Source organism: Pezoporus wallicus, unplaced genomic scaffold, assembly GCF_028554395.1.
Source record: "Pezoporus wallicus isolate ANWC-B61680 ecotype Strahan unplaced genomic scaffold, APGP_CSIRO_Pwel_v1 contig_8108, whole genome shotgun sequence".
Classification (NCBI taxonomy): domain Eukaryota; kingdom Metazoa; phylum Chordata; class Aves; order Psittaciformes; family Psittacidae; genus Pezoporus; species Pezoporus wallicus.
The window spans coordinates 2,044,809-2,063,223 of NW_026638088.1; the positions used below are offsets into that span (position 1 = coordinate 2,044,809).

Sequence of the window (18,415 nt, forward strand, 5' to 3'; positions counted from 1 at the left end):
TGACTGGAATGGCGTGCAGCACAATGGGTATGAAATACTAAATAAATAATAAGCGGGGTGGGTGAGTTGTTTGGGTTGAGAGGTAGGAGCCGAGAGAGCAGCAGAAAATTGAATCTGACACCAATTCAAAGGCTGATTGTTACTTAAGTATTTTACTTTATATTTAGTGTGATTATTTGGAGGGAGGGATATTTCAATAAGCAGCAAGGCACAGAAAGGACAGGTAGTGTTAACAAACCTGCAGTAACAGAAGACGATAAACGCTTTGGCCAGCCAGAACAAGGACAGTTCCTGGCACTGTGTCCATGATTTGTTTTTTTTCCCTGGACTCAGACTAAAACTTAACACTTCCCATGCTAGCCAGACCCTTTCCTGTAAATGGCAGTAGGATTGTACCTGCTATCTGGAGCGAAAAAAAACAAACCAGGATGCTAAGAAGTCGCCTAGCTCATGCACTAATGTATTTTTTATGCAGTCCAGTTTAAGGCTGGGGCGAAAAAAAGGACTAACCCCTGCATGTTACATCAGCAGTTTGTGTTTACTCTGAATCATTTGCTTGTTATCTCTCGCATCACAGCAATCTGAAGGTATTAGTGGAGCTCAGTGAAAGTTAGTTCTGTCCTGTACTGAATGGCAGTTCTGTAATCTGTGCAGCGCAGTATGATCATTTTACCATAGCCCAAATAGTTAAAGAATAGTTAGTACACAAAACAGTCAAACGGAGGATTGTGCGCCCACGAGCTCCCCTCTTTGATACAAACAGAAGTGGATATTGTTTAAAATTGAGTGGATATTTTAATATGTTTTCCTCTTGTGTCCGAATCATGAAAAGATTTGCAGAGTGTGGCTGTTTTGAGTTGTATCAGCCAAAGCTCGATGGACCTAAGGTGTATTCCTGAGAGTCCCTTTGCAGCTTCAAAAGTTCATTTTTGCAAGCACTTGAGGGAAGGCACCACTGTATAGATCCAAGTGCCCTGTCCTGACGTGGTGGTGGCCACAGGGAAGCAACCGTTGCTTGTGTGATACAGCAGGGTGATTTAAATGGGAAGCATTCCCTGCCTGTTTGATAGTCAGATGTTGTAAAAGTAATACTTCTGTTGCATTTATAGCACACTAGAAGTGGGAAATGGAGATGGGAAAATGTCTGATTATATTTCACTGTATTTTCCGGGAAAGGATTTTAATAGTGGACAATAGCAGGATTCTATAACTTTTTCAAACTGCTTTGGAGTTGTGTCAATTCCACACCTAAATTCTGGTTGTTGCAGGGAAGTTTTGCAGGAGGGAAAAGCAACCCCCTGTGAGGCTTTGCTGGGTATCACCTGATGGTGGTAGGAAGTGCAACTTTAAAAACCAGCTTTAAAAAATATGGTAGCAAAACTGTCTTAAGAATATAAGGAGGGAATTGTCCTGTTCTTCGGGAGCATTTCAGCCATTTGAACCTTCCTATGAGAAGTCATTCATTTGAACAATAAGATCTGGTATCTAAAATCAAGAAGGAACAAAAAGCCAAAACTTTAAGGTCTCAGAAAAAAATATGAAAGAGCGTTTGATTCCTTCAGAAAGCTGCTGTCACTGAATCAAGAATAAACTTGAGCAGTTTATACTTTTTGCTTTGCCTTTTACTGCTTAAATGATCAGATGTACAATTATGAGAGAAAGAAAGCAAAAAGCGTTCTTATTTTTGCTCAGTCTTTTTTCTCCCCCTCTCGGTCACGTACATGAGAAAAGTAGCTGCGATAAACAGATACTGAATCAGACTGAAAGTCTTTTTAAAAAAAAACAAAAAAAAACCCACCCAAAACATTGCATGATAGTCTCTAAGCAGTTCCATCTGTCAAGCAGAAATTTTAGGCTAATAGCCTGTGGCGATCTCCCTCCGCAGTCCACTACCTGCCTTTGTCCTATTAAATCTCTTTATTCTTCTTAAAAAGGCAAAAAAAGAGAGGAAAGGAAAAGAAAGAAAAACCTTGCAGACCAAAATCATCTGAGTGATGAAGCCCCTAATTTTGACTGCCTCTCTTTGATGTTCAGCAGTGGGTTCTTATTTAGAAAAAAAAAAAAAAAGGAAAGAGGAGTGTGAGAGAGGGAGAGGGGGAGAGACAGAGAGAGAGAGAGAGAGAGGAGAAGACAGTGCTTAGGAGCAGATGACTTTTCATCTCCACTTCACCTTGCCACTGGGTCTGTGAGAGATTGGTTCATTGTCAAGGAGATTTTTTTTTTTTACCCATGATTCCATATGGTATGGACCGGGCTACATGTTGCCCAACATGCCAGTGCAAATGTTTTCTCAATTAGGTGTCTTATCTCCCGTGAGTTAGCATCAGATGAAGCTTGCTGACAGCATAATGGCAGGGAAAACCTCCGACGGCTCCATCAAATGGCAGCTCTGCTACGACATCTCGGCCAGAACTTGGTGGATGGTGAGTTGGCAGCAGGGCTGCCTTTTTTTTTTTTCTTTTTTTTTCTTCCCTTTTCTACTTTCCCTCCCTCTTTGACAAAATGTCCCAGACCTCACATTTATCAAATTAACATTTGATTTTTTTCACACTCTTCAGTAGAGCAGCCTCACACTTGTCCCACTTGTGTGCTTTCCCCTGTGTAACAGGAGACCGTTAATGTGCACTACAGTTTCCAGAGGGAAGCTTTTTCAATTCTCCTTAAGGGGGAAAAGAGGGGAAAAAAAAAAAAAAAACCTATGCAAAGAAGTAGTTTTGCAACGCCTTGTGCAGAGAAACTTGTCTCAGTCGGCTGCTTAACGCTCAGTTTGTTTTACTTTATCTGCTGCTTTCAAGCATTCGTGTGCGTGTGCGTTTTTTCCCATGCGGTATTTTGTAAAGAGGGGAGGTGGAAAGTTCAGTCCGTTACAAAGCAAGTTGCTTTCCTGTCAAAGCCTGGACCGGTGCGGGAGTGTCGTGGTGTAAAATCATCACGTGTGAGAGGAGCGTGTTTTGCGAGGTGCTGCCTTTCCTCGGAGACCCCGAGCTAACTTTTTCCCTCCGCCTGTTTACGTTAGAACAGGTTACCGGGCTGTGCTGACCTGGAGCCATGTGTTACAGATCCCGCAGAGTCTGGCTCTAGCTGCTTTTGGGCGCAATTAAAGTTTCCCTAAAAGTCCCAACGTGCTCCGTAGAACGAGTTAACTAGCATGTCATGGTCAGCCGGGCCAGACAACCTTTGACATCTTGAATCTATAAGAGGTATAGTGAGTTAGGAGGATGCACAATAGCCCATTGTGGCAGAAGATGCAAGTCCTGTTGTGAGGAAGAGAGTCCTCAAATCATTACTGCCCTCGTTAGCGTGTTGTCCGTTAGGGATTAATTCGTTAGCAGCGCATTTTTAGTTTTCTGTAATTATTATTCTTGTGGCAAGCGTGAATTCTTCCAGTGAGAGGAAAAGTTTGCTGCCAGGACAATGAATGTATTATCCGCTCATAACTGGACCGTGAACCTCAGCTCGTTTCACATAGATATCAGTTAAAAAAGGACTGGCGAGTGGAATTACAAAACAAGGCATGATCACTTTCATTGTGTGATACGCTGAAACAAGTCGGGGGCTTTCCCTCCCCTTCGCCGCCCCGGACCAATTTTGGTATCATTTGGAAAGTTTAAGACCTCTGAGGACTTGAAAGACTTTTAAAAGTGAGATCCGGAAGGTTTTTATTCTGCAGCTTGGTGGTGGCCATTGTGTATATCATGTGGCTTGTATTTAAAGGTGTTTGGGCTCGGGGTTTATCCATTTTGTTTTGTCTAAACTCTTAATTTTTTTTAACCGTCTATTAGAGGTTTGCCAGCGGTTGCCAGTGAAATGTAACATGCAGCTTTTGGTTAATGGCAATAGGGAAGTCTAACCACTTTACTTATAGTACTGATTTTCCAATTAGACTTTCTGCCAGGGGAAGTTGGAGGGGGAAGGGGTATTTGCATGCACATAAACTGTTGATTATTCATGTGACTTTTTTTTTTCTAGCTTGTTAAACCCTTGTAAATAAGGCTATTGATTCTTTGTTATCATTTTCAAAGCGAAGTTTTCAAGTACCTGTTTTAACCACAAGATTTAGAGCATGCTGTGATTTATTTTTTGTCTTATTCTAAGCCATGTGTGTATTTTATTACCACTCCTCTTTTATTGTCTATCGGCTGCTTTTATGATGAGGTATGTCCGTAGTTTACTATTTCATAAGTATCCTCAAATGTTACTTAGCAGTTATTTACACCCTGTAGAAAGTGTCCGAGGAAGTTTCATTTCAGTCACATCTATTTCACACATGTTTTAGTACTGTGAATATAATATGTAATAATGCTGGAAACATTTAGTAATGCACTTGCCTAAAAATAAACAGTTTTATAACCACACATGCTGTTGTTTAGATTAAACGTTGCAGAAAGTTCTCCTTAAACTTGAACGTCACACCATTTATTTTCTAAGAGAACAAAAAAAAAACCCACCCCACTAAAATAGCCTTGTTTTGTAGAAGTTGTGCTAGCTGAAAGAGATGGTATTTTTAACTGAAATGAATAATTCAAGTTCTTTACAATAGATGTGTTAATTGCAAATAATTTTCATACCAACTTTCAATTATTGATGGACTAACAAGCAGTTTTTCATACAGTCAGTGCATCTAAACCGTACAACAAAAAGTAGATATCTGTTTCTTTTTACCCCCTAAACCTCATCACAATTGCCACATTCTTTTAATCAAAAGTAAACTAGAGAGCAGATTTTAATGTTTTAAAGACAACAACAACAAGAAAAGCTTTTAAAATTACCTCATGCATCGTCTGGCTGCACAAAATCTCAGCTGCACAGTGCTAAACTTCGGTTTGGTACTGCCAGCATACAAAGAGATGAGTGAATACCCCTTGCACCCATATGGACTCAGCTGCCAGCACTGTGATATGCAATTTTGCTTTTTAATGAATCGTAAACAATTTGTGTGTCAAACGAGGGAGTTTGTTTTCTTTCTGGAGCAGGTTCGAAATCCATTTTGAGCTCTAGCTGGGTACTGTACTGGAGTATTATGCCCAAATTTAAAGGTTCTGTGTCATTTTGATGAAAAGACCTGTTATAATGAAAGAAACGGCTTTATAAAAGGCTGGGGGTAGTAATCTCTCTCTCTTTCTTTCTTTCTCTCTCTGTCTCTCAACCTCACACTCTCCCTCTTTCACTCCAGTCTATAGCATGTTTATAGCTAGCTGGAGATAATGGAGATTGGGTGATTGCATGATTAGGAAAATGAATGGATTTTAGCATTGGGCAAAGCAGCTTGCATTTTTGAAAGGTGCCTTTAAAATGCAGAGTTCTAATTTTGACCTTATTTTCTTTCATAGATAATCTTTATTAATGCTCCTTTAATTCGGTTTCCCTCATCGCAGCTAGTTTTTCTCTCCAGCCATCTGATGGAATGGCTAATATATTTTATCTTACTTGCCAAAATAGTGCGAGGTCAGAGTAAAAGAAAAATGTTATTTATCTTTCTTGGAGACAGTTAGAAATGTTTCAAACTATTTCGGTAGAACCCGCAGTATTTGTACGTTTTGGCAATAATTGCATCTGTCACCACAGTTTTCAGGCAATCTTTTGACACCCAAATCTATTTTTTCTTATGCTTTTATCAAGTAAATGCAGCAGCAGTTATTTTGGCTATATTGTAATGTGAGATTTTAGCAGAAAACTTCCTCCAAAATGCTGTAAATTTGTGTGAGAAGGAATTATATATCTTTAATGTGTATGTAATAGCAAATACTTCAACCAGGGTAGCGGGCCAAAGATAGGAGATGATTTATTTCGTTGGAAATGTGATCATTATTTCTTAATCATTGGCACTTCTTTGTCAAATTTACTGCTGTCATAGAGACACTAAAGGGTTAGTCATAGAAAAGTTTCAGTACTGTCTTGCGTTTGTAACAAATATGTGCAGCTGTGCTACTCTTATAAACATTTGTCTCAAGCTGATTATTTTAATTATTTGCTCTAGCAAGCCAATGTGATGTGACTATTCTATATGTTTAATAAGGGATTGTCTGCAAAATTCCTTTGCACAGGGTTATTGAAATACAAGTGCAGCAAAGGTGTAAACTGGAGGGAAACTCTCCATGACAACACAAAACTAAAGACCTTAGACCAAATTCTGCTCAGGTTTTACACTGCCATCAGCCTGGAGTCACTGTGTTAAGAGGAGTGGAGCGACTACAGGTTTACTTACCTGAGCGCCTGAGAGCCAACTTTACCCTATAGTTTGAGTTATCTCAGTCCAAAGAGTTTCAAACCCCAAACTGTTTTCCTCTGTGAAACATCTGAGGAAAATGGCCTTATTAATAAGTTAGGAGCCATTTCAAAGGACTCCATGTCCGAGTTGGCGAACTGCTGTTATTGAATGCGACAGCTAACACAGGTCTTCAGTCATTCTCCAAAATAATTGTTTTCTAGTTTTATTATCCAGTTATCGCTCCATAGTTCCGTGTATATGCCTTTATTTTCTTGAGATACTGTAAGTTTAAAACCCAATTTGTTAAAGACAGTCGGACTGGACTTGGTCATTTTGTTACTTGAAAGGTGTTTAACTCGCCATCATTTTTTCCCTTAAGCTCTTCGTAAATGCTTTTCTTTCACACATCTGTGCTCCATTTTTGTAAGGAATAGCTGAAATTGCTCAGGTAATTTATGCAGTAAAAAAATAAAATTTCAGAATGTTACTAGTATTCCCTTCTATTAAAAATTAGTGGAATCTTCACTATAAATCTCATTGTAAATGAGATTAAAGGTAATGGCACACCTAATAAATATTTAATTTCATCATATGGGAAGCTAATTGTTACTGTCAAAGCTAAAATAGTCCAACGCATGAAACACTCACAAGTAGTATTTCTTATTTAAATCCCTGAGTGTATCTATACATACTTGCATATATGTTCTCTCACCTAAGTTTATCCTGGTGATCCCCACATGCTGTGGAACCATTTGTGGCTTTGCCGATTTGTGCTTCCTACTTATAATTATCTGTATATCAGAAATCATACGGGTATTACCAATTATCCTGCTCCTGCCTCTATAAAAACAGTGTTAACAGTGAACCGTTGCAGAATGGGGTTTGTTTTATACAGTAACTCTCGTGTGTTCATACACTGCTCTATAAATGCTTTCAATAAAATCATTCTTTCTCAGAGTTGCTAAACTCCATGTATAACTATTTAACTTGAACATACATATTCAGTGCATGGCTATACACACATTATAGTATCTTCATTTTCTGTATGTGACCTCCTTTTACCTACAAGGATTTGCCCTAGTTGTTTTCTACTCTTTTCCTTCACCTGTCCTGAATATTGCCATGAATGTTTCTAATTTAAAGCTAGAGGACTCAGTGGCTGATTAGAAGACAGGAAATTGGAGGATTAAACTGTCTGGTTGAACTTCCTTTACTTATCAGTACTGAGTAACTTACACTGGATTATAAACTCATTGGGACAATTTCTACAATGTATCAGTACTTCTGTTTTCTTAGTCTTTATTTTTCTGGAGAAAATATGGGAAGTTTGTGGCTAAAAACAAATACTTTTTAATAACACTGAAGCACTGGAGGCTTAAATTGAATTTGTATAAATGTTTTCAAATATGAGAAGCCATTCAATTTTAAATCGTGCAGGTCTATAATATATATTTTAAATTAAGTTTAGTATGTAAACAACCAAGCAACAGATACTTTTGGGGAGGGGGGGTGGGAAATGACATCATTTTAGTAAGAGGAGAATGCACCATGTTAACCCTTGTTCAACCCTCTTCCCCTCGGAAACTTTCACATTTGTTGTAGCACAATGGTGTAGCTATAGGACACCTTGAGGAAGGGCAAGAGGGAAAAGCCAGTTTATCCAAAAAACTTTGTCTGAACTCCTAGTGCTGCCCTTTGAGCTGGGAGCCAGCGATCTGATGTCTTTGCCCAGCATTTACTGGCTGGAAGGATGTTGTGTAGATAGCTGTCTTACCAGGAGGATAATGAAGAAGAGCACAGCTTTGTACCCTTAAGGGCCAACTCATTCTCACTGTTGATGTCCATGTTTTATTTCCAGAGTTTGTTGTGGCCGCTGGTTATGAAATTGTTGTAATAGTTGGGAAAAGCAAGTAATAGGAGGATCTATTTTGTGAAGGATAAATAAGAGAACTTCTAATCTCAATCCACGCTATACCTAAGGTATAAGGCAAAAGAACCGAAAAAAGAAGCAGTGCCTGAAAGGTCTGACACCTTGATCTGAATCCGAAGGCTGTGAGACTAATCATATACTGGATCTTTAAATTGATTGGGATGGTTGTGGTAGTTTCTGGCCATCTGATCCTGCCCTTCACTAATACTGGGTGTAATTGAAAATGGAGGTGAGAATAAAAAAATATCCTGAAACTTTCTGCTGGCAAAGTCCCAGTAGTTTCCGTACGAACAAAAAACCGACCTGAAACTTGCTGTAAGTCAGGAAGTAAATATTTGTTTTCCCTTCCTTTATAGGGAAGGAAGAAGGTAACATTTTTGGTTTATCAAGAGGTTCCCTGTGTTTTAATCCCAGTGCGAAAAGAATTCCGCTGTGCTGCTAGAAGTGTGCTTCACTTCTCTCCCTCAGATGTGGTCACTGACACTGCTTAATATTTAAAGATGATTTTAGGATGAATCAAGTTGTTCCTTTGTTGATATTTGAAGTCAAATATGCTACTCCATAATAGCATGTTTTGGATTGATAATATCTTTATTCCCGTTAATGCCTATAGAAACTTCTCTTTCACAAATACTGCAGTTAATAATTACAGGACCCACTGCAAATGTTAGAGCTCCTTGTGCATGTACATGCACACTTTATGTACGCAATACGCTTACACGTTATCCACCCAGGAAAAGTGGAGGCCCTGCCGGACTCCCAAGAAATCCAGCTGATCTCAGAGCAGCACGAGCTGGTCTGATGGCGGTGTCTTCGGAGCAGGAGCTGTATAAGCCTGCCAGAGCTCTTTTGCAAAAGGTTTTACAACTTCTCTTCACTGTGATGAAGATCTCTGGATCTATTTTCCATAGAGTAGATTATGGAAGAGTAGTTTTCAATAAGGTAAAAATCATTAGAATAGATTAAATAGATGTGTTGGCTAATGGGGTGAGATTCAAAATATTTTGCCTGTATAAGCATGTCTGTTGTTCTTCGGTGGTTGTTTTTTTTTCAGAGGCTGTGAAATGCAAAGTTAGCAATACAACTAGATATGGGTGGAAGTGTTGGATGGTACAGATGGCACTATAAGCTTGTAGACTTTTTACTACCAATAATTGCAATGCCCTTTCTTTCAAAGGAGTGCAGGTTGCCCTTGATGTACGCAAACAGCCATATTAATTTCACAACCCAATTGGAATCGCACACACGGATTGAGGTTGTCAATAGGAGCAGTGTGGAAATTAAGAGCACAAATAGTGCTCACAAATAGGCCTTTCTGCCTTAAACGTGACTAACCGAAGAGACACGGGGTGTATCTGGTCACTAACAGTACTTCCATAACTTAGCTGTGAGTAAATTAGAGGGGAGTTTTTCCATGTTTTAGTTTAAATCCAGAATTCAATTAGGCTGGAGAAAATGGGCCTGATTCTGCATGGAAATATGTTAATAAGTATTCCTCTTTAGTGAAGAAAATAGGAAGTACAGCATGGCTTATTATTTTACATCTAGGAAATATAAAGACTAGCCCAACATGACCCATATTAACCTTTTATGTTCAATAAGAAAGGAGAAAAATTGTTCCATTTGATTGCTCACTTATTCAACATTTATGTTTGCTCTTGGGAACACATAAAAACAACACACGTGTACTTCTGTTTGTCAGTGTGGTTTTTGTTTTACTAGAAACTTTCTTTTGTGATACTATTTGAAATAATAGGTTAAGAAGAATAGGTTAAGTGTGGTTATTTAGGACAGTGACTGCAAGGGAATGTCTAGGGTTCCCACAGGAGCACAAACAGAACAAATTCTCAAGAATTATAAGCAAACACAAGTAAAACTCTGCTGATGATGAGGACTTGCAGTTTAGACAAACTGCAATGCATATAAGCATTGTTTTAGGACTTGTTGCTTCCTCTCCTTTTATCTCGATTTCCTAAGGAAATGAAGCTTAAAAGGTGAGCTGTCTGCCTCTTGCAATGAAGGAATCTGTAGCATAAGACATTATTTAACATGCCCAAGGAATTCCCTCATGTACAAAAGTTGATGAATATTTCTTATACAGTTTGAAAGAAAATAGTAACTTTCTTACATATTATAACTCTCGCCTGTTTTATAGGTACAGATTTTTCACTATGGAGATACATAGAGATGTTGAAATTTATTATATTCCTACGGACACCCATTCTTTTCATTCTTTATTACGTTTTCTAAGAGTCTTCTACAAACGAATTGGGGAGATATCTTCCACAGAAGTACATGGGCATGTAAGAAGAGGGCATAGATTTGAAATGGTGGGAAGTCCATGGTGAAGGCCTGGCTCCTGGCAAGTGACGTCGTTTGCCAGTTTATAAGTGTGTTGAGAAGAGAAAGTCTAAAGTATAGAAAGGACCGACCAAAGCATGGGTATTCAGCACAGGCACCGTAAAGGAAACAGAAAGGAGTGCAGACTTTGATATGAGAACATGTTTTCTGTCACTATGAAGAGGAGTGGCCAAGAGATCCCACCTGAGCAGAGACAGTGAAGCACATTTTTAGCTCCTTCTCCAAATCTCTCTTTGAAGTTGTTTCTTTTTCATTACTTAAAATACCATTCAGTAACATATGGGCTACCAACTGCTCTGGTCCTCCAGTAACTGGACCGCTGCACAGACAAATCATTTTGTGGGTTTATTTTCCTCTCTTCATATGCAAAATCATGGTTTGAATTGCAGAGTAGTAGCTCATTCACCCAAACTTCTGCACTGGAGAAACTCTATAGCCAGAAGCCAAAGAGCCATAGGACAACAGCAATGGCTGAACAAAACAAGGCTCTGTGCCACTCCATGAGATGTCCCTCATGATCAGCAGAGCAACCACTTTGAATTGCATCTGCTCAATTTGAAAATACCATGGAATATTTTAGGGAGTTCTGCTATAAACTCTGATGTAAAGTGAGAGAAGGAAAACAAGAAAAAAAAAAAAAGAGCAAAGCCCAGGCTGATGACTTGCTCCTGTGGCACTAGGATTCAGAAAAGCCTAATGCTTCATTGTGCATGGTGTCCCACAGCCCTGTGTCCTGGTGTCTCCCACTTGCAGCTTGACAAAGTCTGTGGTTTCACAGCACATTAATCTTGGGAGCCACGTGCCCTTATGGAACCGATTGCTCCCATCTTTGAACGGTGCAGCCCAACTTTCTGACGCTTGTCCTACCACATCTGTTTTCAGAGGTGCATTATGATCATGAAACTGATCCTGTGTGAAAAAACCAAGATCTTCACTACAGTGATATGCAGAGACACTGGGAAGGAGTATTTACCTAGTCAGAAAGTGAATGATTGGCTGCCTAAGAAGGGAAAGATTGATGGGATGGGAATTCTTATTTTCCCTTTCAACAGGATAAAGGGCTGGAGACAAAATGAGTTGAAGCTGTACCCTGAAAAACAGTGTGAGACAAGGCCTTCTGGAATCTGAGAAATAAACAGACTGATAAGGGTGGGATGACAGAGCTGCAGAGTTTTGAGGATGGTGACAATTTCAATTTGATGCAAACATCTGTTCATGTGCTTTGGATTGAACTAATCAAACACCTGCACTTCCATGTATGTGTTCATGCTTGCTAATGTCTTTGTTCTAATGAGTTTTCTGGGTGCATGCTCCAGGATGGGTGTGCATGAGCATGGCTTAGAATTATTATTTATAGGCTGTAGGTGTTTGCACCTGCAAAATGCAGGTGCCTGCTTGAATGCGTGTTCTGACAAGCAGCTATGCAATGTGTTTCCCTTGGTTTTTGTAGAGGTCTGCCAAATCAGTCACTAATATCTTTGTCTTATCCTTCCTGTCTGTGGAGTAGAACAATAAAACTCACATACCTCAAAAAAGGGCGTTAGAAGTTAATTAATGCATTTCCAACATTATCTGAGGACAGATACTATGACTGCAGCACATTATTTTATAGAAAAGTTACTTATGATTATAAATCTTTACAGAATTAAGGATCTAAAGGCAGCAAAGACCTAATAGGTTGTGGAGTCTTTCCATTTACTAGCAGTCTGTGTTTTACTGTTTATTTATTGCTGACTCTTATTTTGCCTTTAAGCCAAACACTATGGGTTACTCATATAGCATATGCTTCTTCACTCTGCACATAAGTAAAAGCAGTGATCTCCAAATCAAGAAAATATTATAATGAAACTTGACTGGGGATGCCTGAAGTGGTACGTATGCTCACACTGAGTAAGACACAGAGGTCTGTGTGCACACCACTTTCATATGAAGTAGTAGTTTGGTAAATTGAGTGGATTACTGGGATTTCATTAAAAATTAAATGTACAATTATTTAGATGAATTTTTCACATATGCTTGTGGGCAAACAATTTTTGATTAGTTGTTGACATATAGTACACACAGTGCGTGTGTGTGTGCGTGTGCACATGTATATTTACATGCACGATATATAAATAAAATACAGACAGTAATGCAGTGTTAGGGAAGTCCACTGGTAGTCATTAATTTGACAAGTCTCATATATGGGAAGAACAGTCATCCTCAGACTGAAAAATTGTTTTTACTACATCACATGAAGACTTATTTATCCAATAAGTAGTATAAGAGCTCATCCCAGCTCATTTTATCTATCTCTTTGAAGAAGTTTCTCTTCCAAAGGATGCCGTGTAAGGAAAGCCATGCAGTGCCTTTTTTAGCTGTGCCTGTCACTGGCCTGGGGTTGTGGGATTTACATCAGTGGAAGGAACTTTCTCAGTTTGATTTTAATTAGAAATCAGGTGCTAAAGCTGGGGAAAAGATTTGTAAAGATCTGAAGTGTCTGAAGAGGAGTGGCTTGAATAACACTGTATTAGTCATGAGGCAAGGAAGGAAGAATGTTGTCATGATTTGAAAGTAACATTGTTCAGTAAACGAAGATGTGTGAAGCACTTGCTAAACTAAATTAGTTCCGAGGTTTGGTGCACATTTGTATAATTCTGTTCATTGAAGCTTTGAACAATTGAGAAAGAAAAAACAGAAACACATCTATTAAGAAAAAAAACCCACAACTGCTTGAATTGCGTTCTGGTGGTGTTTATCTGCAGTGATTCAGCTGCCATTTTTCATAGACAGAATAATTAATAGGCACAAATAAGTGAATACAAATAATTCAGTGTAGTTTTACCCTGAATCTTACTTTGTGGTGCTGCTCTAATGAAGACTTTGCTTTGCTTCATACAAACTGAAGTTGTAGAGAAGGTTTAGGACAATGTGCGTTCTAAATACTCTACAGAGGCTGTTCCTCAATAGATGACCTTTTTCCTAATGCATGGATTCAGTATGGAGAAAAGGTAAATCTTGCGGCTTGAGTGTCCCCTGTAGAATATCATGAAGTGTAGCTATATACTTTTTATTATATTATGATTAATTCTTCTAAGAGATGGTGCTCCCACCTCTTCCTGGGGAAGAGGGATTGCTGTCTGCACTCCTGGGTCATGTTCTCAACTCCTTTAATACACCTCTGACATTTACCTGTCTATTCAGGATCTTTACCTTGGTGCCATTACACTTGTTGCTGACTTACTCGGTTAAGAAGTACAAATAGCCCCAGCATTGCCAGCTGCAGTCCCAGGCTGGATCATTACTCCAGATTTGAGGTTAATCAACTGCAAATTCCATTAGCTTCATACAGAGTGAAAATAAAGAACAGACGGTCTCGCATGTGAGCCAGAAGTCAGGTGCAGCACAATACGGCCAGCCTTCAGGTAGAGGCATTTTTTCCCTTCAGCTAACATCTCTGAGATGAGACCGAAGGATCACATCAGAGATTTTAATGGAGGCTTTTTGGACTCCCATCCTTTCCTCCCCTTTCTCTCCACTTCCAGTTGCTAACATCAGGTCTTTACTTGATTCTGGTGGAGCTTTCACCCCTTTTTTTCTCTGAACACAGAGAAAGTCATTGCTAAGAGTTATATTCTCAGACATCTGCTCTTTACCTACTTGTTGATTGGGCCAGCAACTTGCTTTATTGTTCAAGGAAGTGCTGTGTGAAGTTGGGAGGGTATATGGGAGAAGCTTGCAGTTGAAGACCCATTAAGATCCCAAACTTGCAAATGCTGAAAAATGCACCTCATGAGCTCTGCTATTGATTTCAATAGGACTCACAATAGCAAAGCAGGACACACAGGAGAGCAGTAGCACGGACCAGGCCTAGACGCTTCCCTGCCGCTTTTATTCTGTGCGCTGTCTCCCCCTTACCCCTCAGATAGTGCTTTTGCTTGTCATTGGTGGCTTTCTTATGAGTCCATTTAAAATCTGTTTAATATTCCTCTCCTTTTTGCATGTGCTACAAGCAGTCAATATTTATAGAAATTAAAAAAAAAAGGAATCTGAAAATAGTGCCTCTGATACATCTCAGTTCTGTACAGCAAAAGCTTTCCTATCAAAGGAAAGAACTGTAGGAAAGTCAGATCTGTGGCCAGAAGTTGAGATACTGCTGTGCACAGACTGCATGGCACTTCCCAGGCTGAATTCTGACAATTCACATCAGCACGGGGCTTGCCAAAGTTTGTGTGCTGTGGCTTTTCCCTTTTCTTTGCATCTATGTCTCTTCACCCAGTTTTGGTAGGGAAGGGAGGTGCCTGCTTATGTGTATGTGTGTGTATCTCCCTATATACATATGTTAGATTATCACTGGCATGCCATTACAAAAGGTTAGGGAAAATATTGCTGCCAACAGAACTGAAGATTAAATAATTCAATTTCTGGGAACTGTAAACTAACAATCACTATCACAAATGGGCCCTTTCTAATCATAGTTTGTGGAGGAATGAAAGATGCAATTGTCTGGAATTGATGAATATGGGATCCATGCTGGCTTCAGGGTCAAAGGTGACTTCATGCAAAGGTCCCTTTCTCTCTGGCACTGCTTCCTTTGTATAGCATAGCTTGGCAGCTATCTCTTTGCACTTCGGCTACCTGCCAATGCAGCTGGTACTGTGCAACTGTCTGGTACAGACTACAAAGCATCACTCAGCAACCAGCAGCTCCGCATGGGGCCCCTTTTCTAGGATGACAAAGAAAGATGGGCTATACATTCTGCCATCTATGCCCATTAAAAAGACTCTTAAATTGCATTACTACAAGTTATTGTTAATTATGTAGTAGTCACTGGATCTCTATGATCCTTGTAGGGGTTGATAATCTTTACTGTAGGCTGGCAGTATAAGCAATCAAGAGGGAAAAGTCAGTATTTTGTGGTGTAAAAAGTAAGTACTTATGCAGTAAGTTGCTTATGTGTAGCCATATGAATGAAACCTTCATTTGGTTTTTGTACGCCACAGGTTTGTGGCATATGCAGGAACAAAACTGATTGAACTAGACAAATTACTTGTGAAGTTGTGTCCTTATAGTTTCAATATTCATGTTACAGCGAAGCCTGAGAAGTGTTTTTGTTGGTAAGCATTTATCCTGAAAGCTTTGCTGGTTGCTAAAATGTGCCTTGAGCTGAAACTGAGATGGAAGAAAACAAAGTTCCTTGGCTACAGTAAAATAAACAATTTCAGTTTAGAAATCATAAAACTAACCAGTGTTTAAACAACAGGATTCTGATCATGAAAGTGGCATCACTGGCAAGCTGACAGGACACTGATTATCCTGAATACTTTTTTTTTTTCTCAGTAGTTCATTTTCTCCCTGTTCTTTTTGTTGGATGCACTACAAACAATTTCTTAAGGAAATCTTTGTGCCTCCTAAAGCTGAGGTCCTGGTTGTCTCCTGAGGAATGGCCAAGCTACTTCTGTTCCTCACTGATGAATTGTATTGCAAGTAAATCTGCGGGCCTGATTCCAGTGGATATTTTCCAACTTCTGTAAGTCCATCAGTGTTAACATAAATAGCTGGAATAGCTAATCTGGGGCAAGCTTGGATTCACCTTCAATGAGACTTACTACATAGATCCAAGTTACTTGAACTTAAATATCTTTGGCCAACTGCTTAGCTTCTGTCAACTGGCACAGCTCTACTGAAGTTAATGGAGATGTAGCAACTTACTCCTCCTGAATTTTCCATGATGTGTTTTTCCTAAGATTCCAAGGAGAATTCTGTAAAGAAAATGATGGGACTTGATTACTCACAAATGGGTTTTTTTTACCCCCCTTTTTTCCTGCTTTCCCTGTGTTATTTATGATCTTGCACTTGCCTCCTGGAGAGCTGGCAGGCATCCTAAGATGTACACCAAATTCTGGGGAGGAAACAACACCATTTCTGCATAGTAGCACTATGGGAGCTGCTCTGTTGAGCCTCTTTTATTTCCTCTTTTGTTCAAATTACACAAAAATCTGAGAGACACAAGATACAACAGGAGGAGATGAGAACCTTCAGTCTTCAGTTTCTCTCTTTCCTCCTTGCGTCTAATATTCCTTTTCTTGCCTTGTCCCGATATCGGCTATTTGAAATAGTTATATATAATTTAACATTATACAAAAGTATTGTCATATCAAACATAGTGAAATGGATTCCAAAAACACCATCTGGTATTTGGGAATGCACTGTGAGTTGGGAACGTGAGAAGAGATATTCTTTGCCACTTTGCTTGGGACCCAGCCATTAGCAGTGTAATTGCCAAGAAAAGGTGACAGGCTTCAGGCTTAATGCAAGTGGGTTTTTTTTTCCCCTCTCTCTCTCTTCCCCAGTCTGTTAACTCTATGAGTCCTCAACTCAATGCAAAATAGACTGTACGGGCAATGTAATAGCAAAAAAAAAAACCACAATAGGCTCCCTTAAATTAAAAGGCAGGGCAGAAAATTAAAACAGTTACAGAGCTCCTATAAGAAGACTAGAATAAGTGAAAGCAAAATAAGCTTGTTGAGAGGAGGAAAGAAAACAAGACATGTATGCTTTAAAGCTGCAGTGTGCCGCACAGAATTGTTCTCTTAAGTAGTGGATTTGTAATGATTAGAGTTTCCCAAGCTTTATGCAAAAGCTCCTTTCAAAGCCATCATTAGTTTCCTCTAATCCACCCAAAATTGCAAAACGCATATTGTGAAGGTCATCTGTGATCATTCTAAACCTGGTTTATTTGATGTTATCTCACTTCCTCCTCTGTATCTCAATCTATCCCTTTAAGGACGGAGGGGGGAGAAGAGAGAGGGTTTAATAAATTAAAATCTCAGATTGATTTCTATGGGAATATTATTCTGATGTGTAAGAATCCAAAGGGCATGCATAGTGCAGTTTATATAATTTCACATTGCTAGACTGTGTGCTACTGTTGGCAGGTGTAATTCTAATAACTTTTGCCAATATTTCTCACCTGAGAACCAAATCAAACATGAGGGAAGTGCAAAATCAGAGATATTTGAACAAGGATCAAAGTCTCTGTATTACATGCAGGCAGGCAAATAAGCTTCGCAGCAGAGGATGAAAATAGGCAAGTAGCACAGAAAGGTTTTAATCTTTATTGATTTCCATCTACCATTTGAATTACAGCCTTATATTAATTCTGAACTTAAGAAAAGGCCACATCGATTTGTTTCGGTATGTCAGAAACGGCGATGCTACAATAGATCTGCTATTAAATTACACAAAATAAAATGATTTCTGGTGGGTGTATCTAATGCTTGCCAAATTAGATGAAATGAAAGCTAACCCTCTTAGTCTAGCTGTTGTTTTTAAATATTTATGTCTTTAACAGACATTTGTGTATGCCATGAGGGGGACTAGAAACTCCTTTGCTATCAGTCAGCTTATGTAGACATGCAAAATTCTTACAATCTCAGTCCCAGACTCACATGAAACGCTTGTCACCGCAAGTTCTTTCCATTTCTTTGCACTAAGCTTTTGCCGATTCACCACGCTGCGTTTTGGCTCCTGTTACTTATTTATTTACTGCAACTGCATTTCACTGCAAATGAGTTCTGTGTGCAACGTTTAGTCTACAAGGTGCAGCGCAGATTTTGTCAGCAAGGACTTCAACCCTTCAGTGCAGGAAAGGTGCTGGCAGGCCCACTGGGTGCCAGATTGCTTGAGGGACTGAGAGAGAAGCTGCGAGCCCAGCGCTTGCCCTCTCTGCTGCCGACCAGCAGCCACGAAGCTTTGTCCCGACAAAAACACCATAGAGGAAAATAAGTCAAACATCACAAAAGGATCTTTCTGTTCTTTAGGAGAGTTTAGGATTGGGGTGGTGTTACCCCAGCCCGGCTCGACGTGACCTTCAGTGTCCTTTGCTTTCAAAAAGACAGTGATGGTCTCCAATACGTCTTTCATTTAGTACCAGG

General features: G+C 39.4%; 1 protein-coding gene across 8 annotated transcripts in view; it reads left to right on the plus strand.

The window, feature by feature from the left end:
* The first annotated feature begins 2,185 nt into the window (after positions 1 to 2,185).
* NFIA (nuclear factor I A) overlaps positions 2,186 to 18,415 on the plus strand; it is a 359,817-nt gene continuing 343,587 nt past the window's right edge. For 4 of the 8 annotated variants that reach the window (XM_057409347.1, XM_057409345.1, XM_057409352.1 and 1 more), the window contains exon 1: positions 2,186 to 2,423. In XM_057409347.1, the coding sequence (XP_057265330.1) occupies positions 2,328 to 2,423 (96 nt within the window). In that variant the 5' untranslated portion in view covers positions 2,186 to 2,327. The remainder of the gene's footprint in view (positions 2,424 to 18,415) is intronic. The other 4 variants (XM_057409350.1, XM_057409351.1, XM_057409356.1 and 1 more) reach the window with 3 other exon arrangements.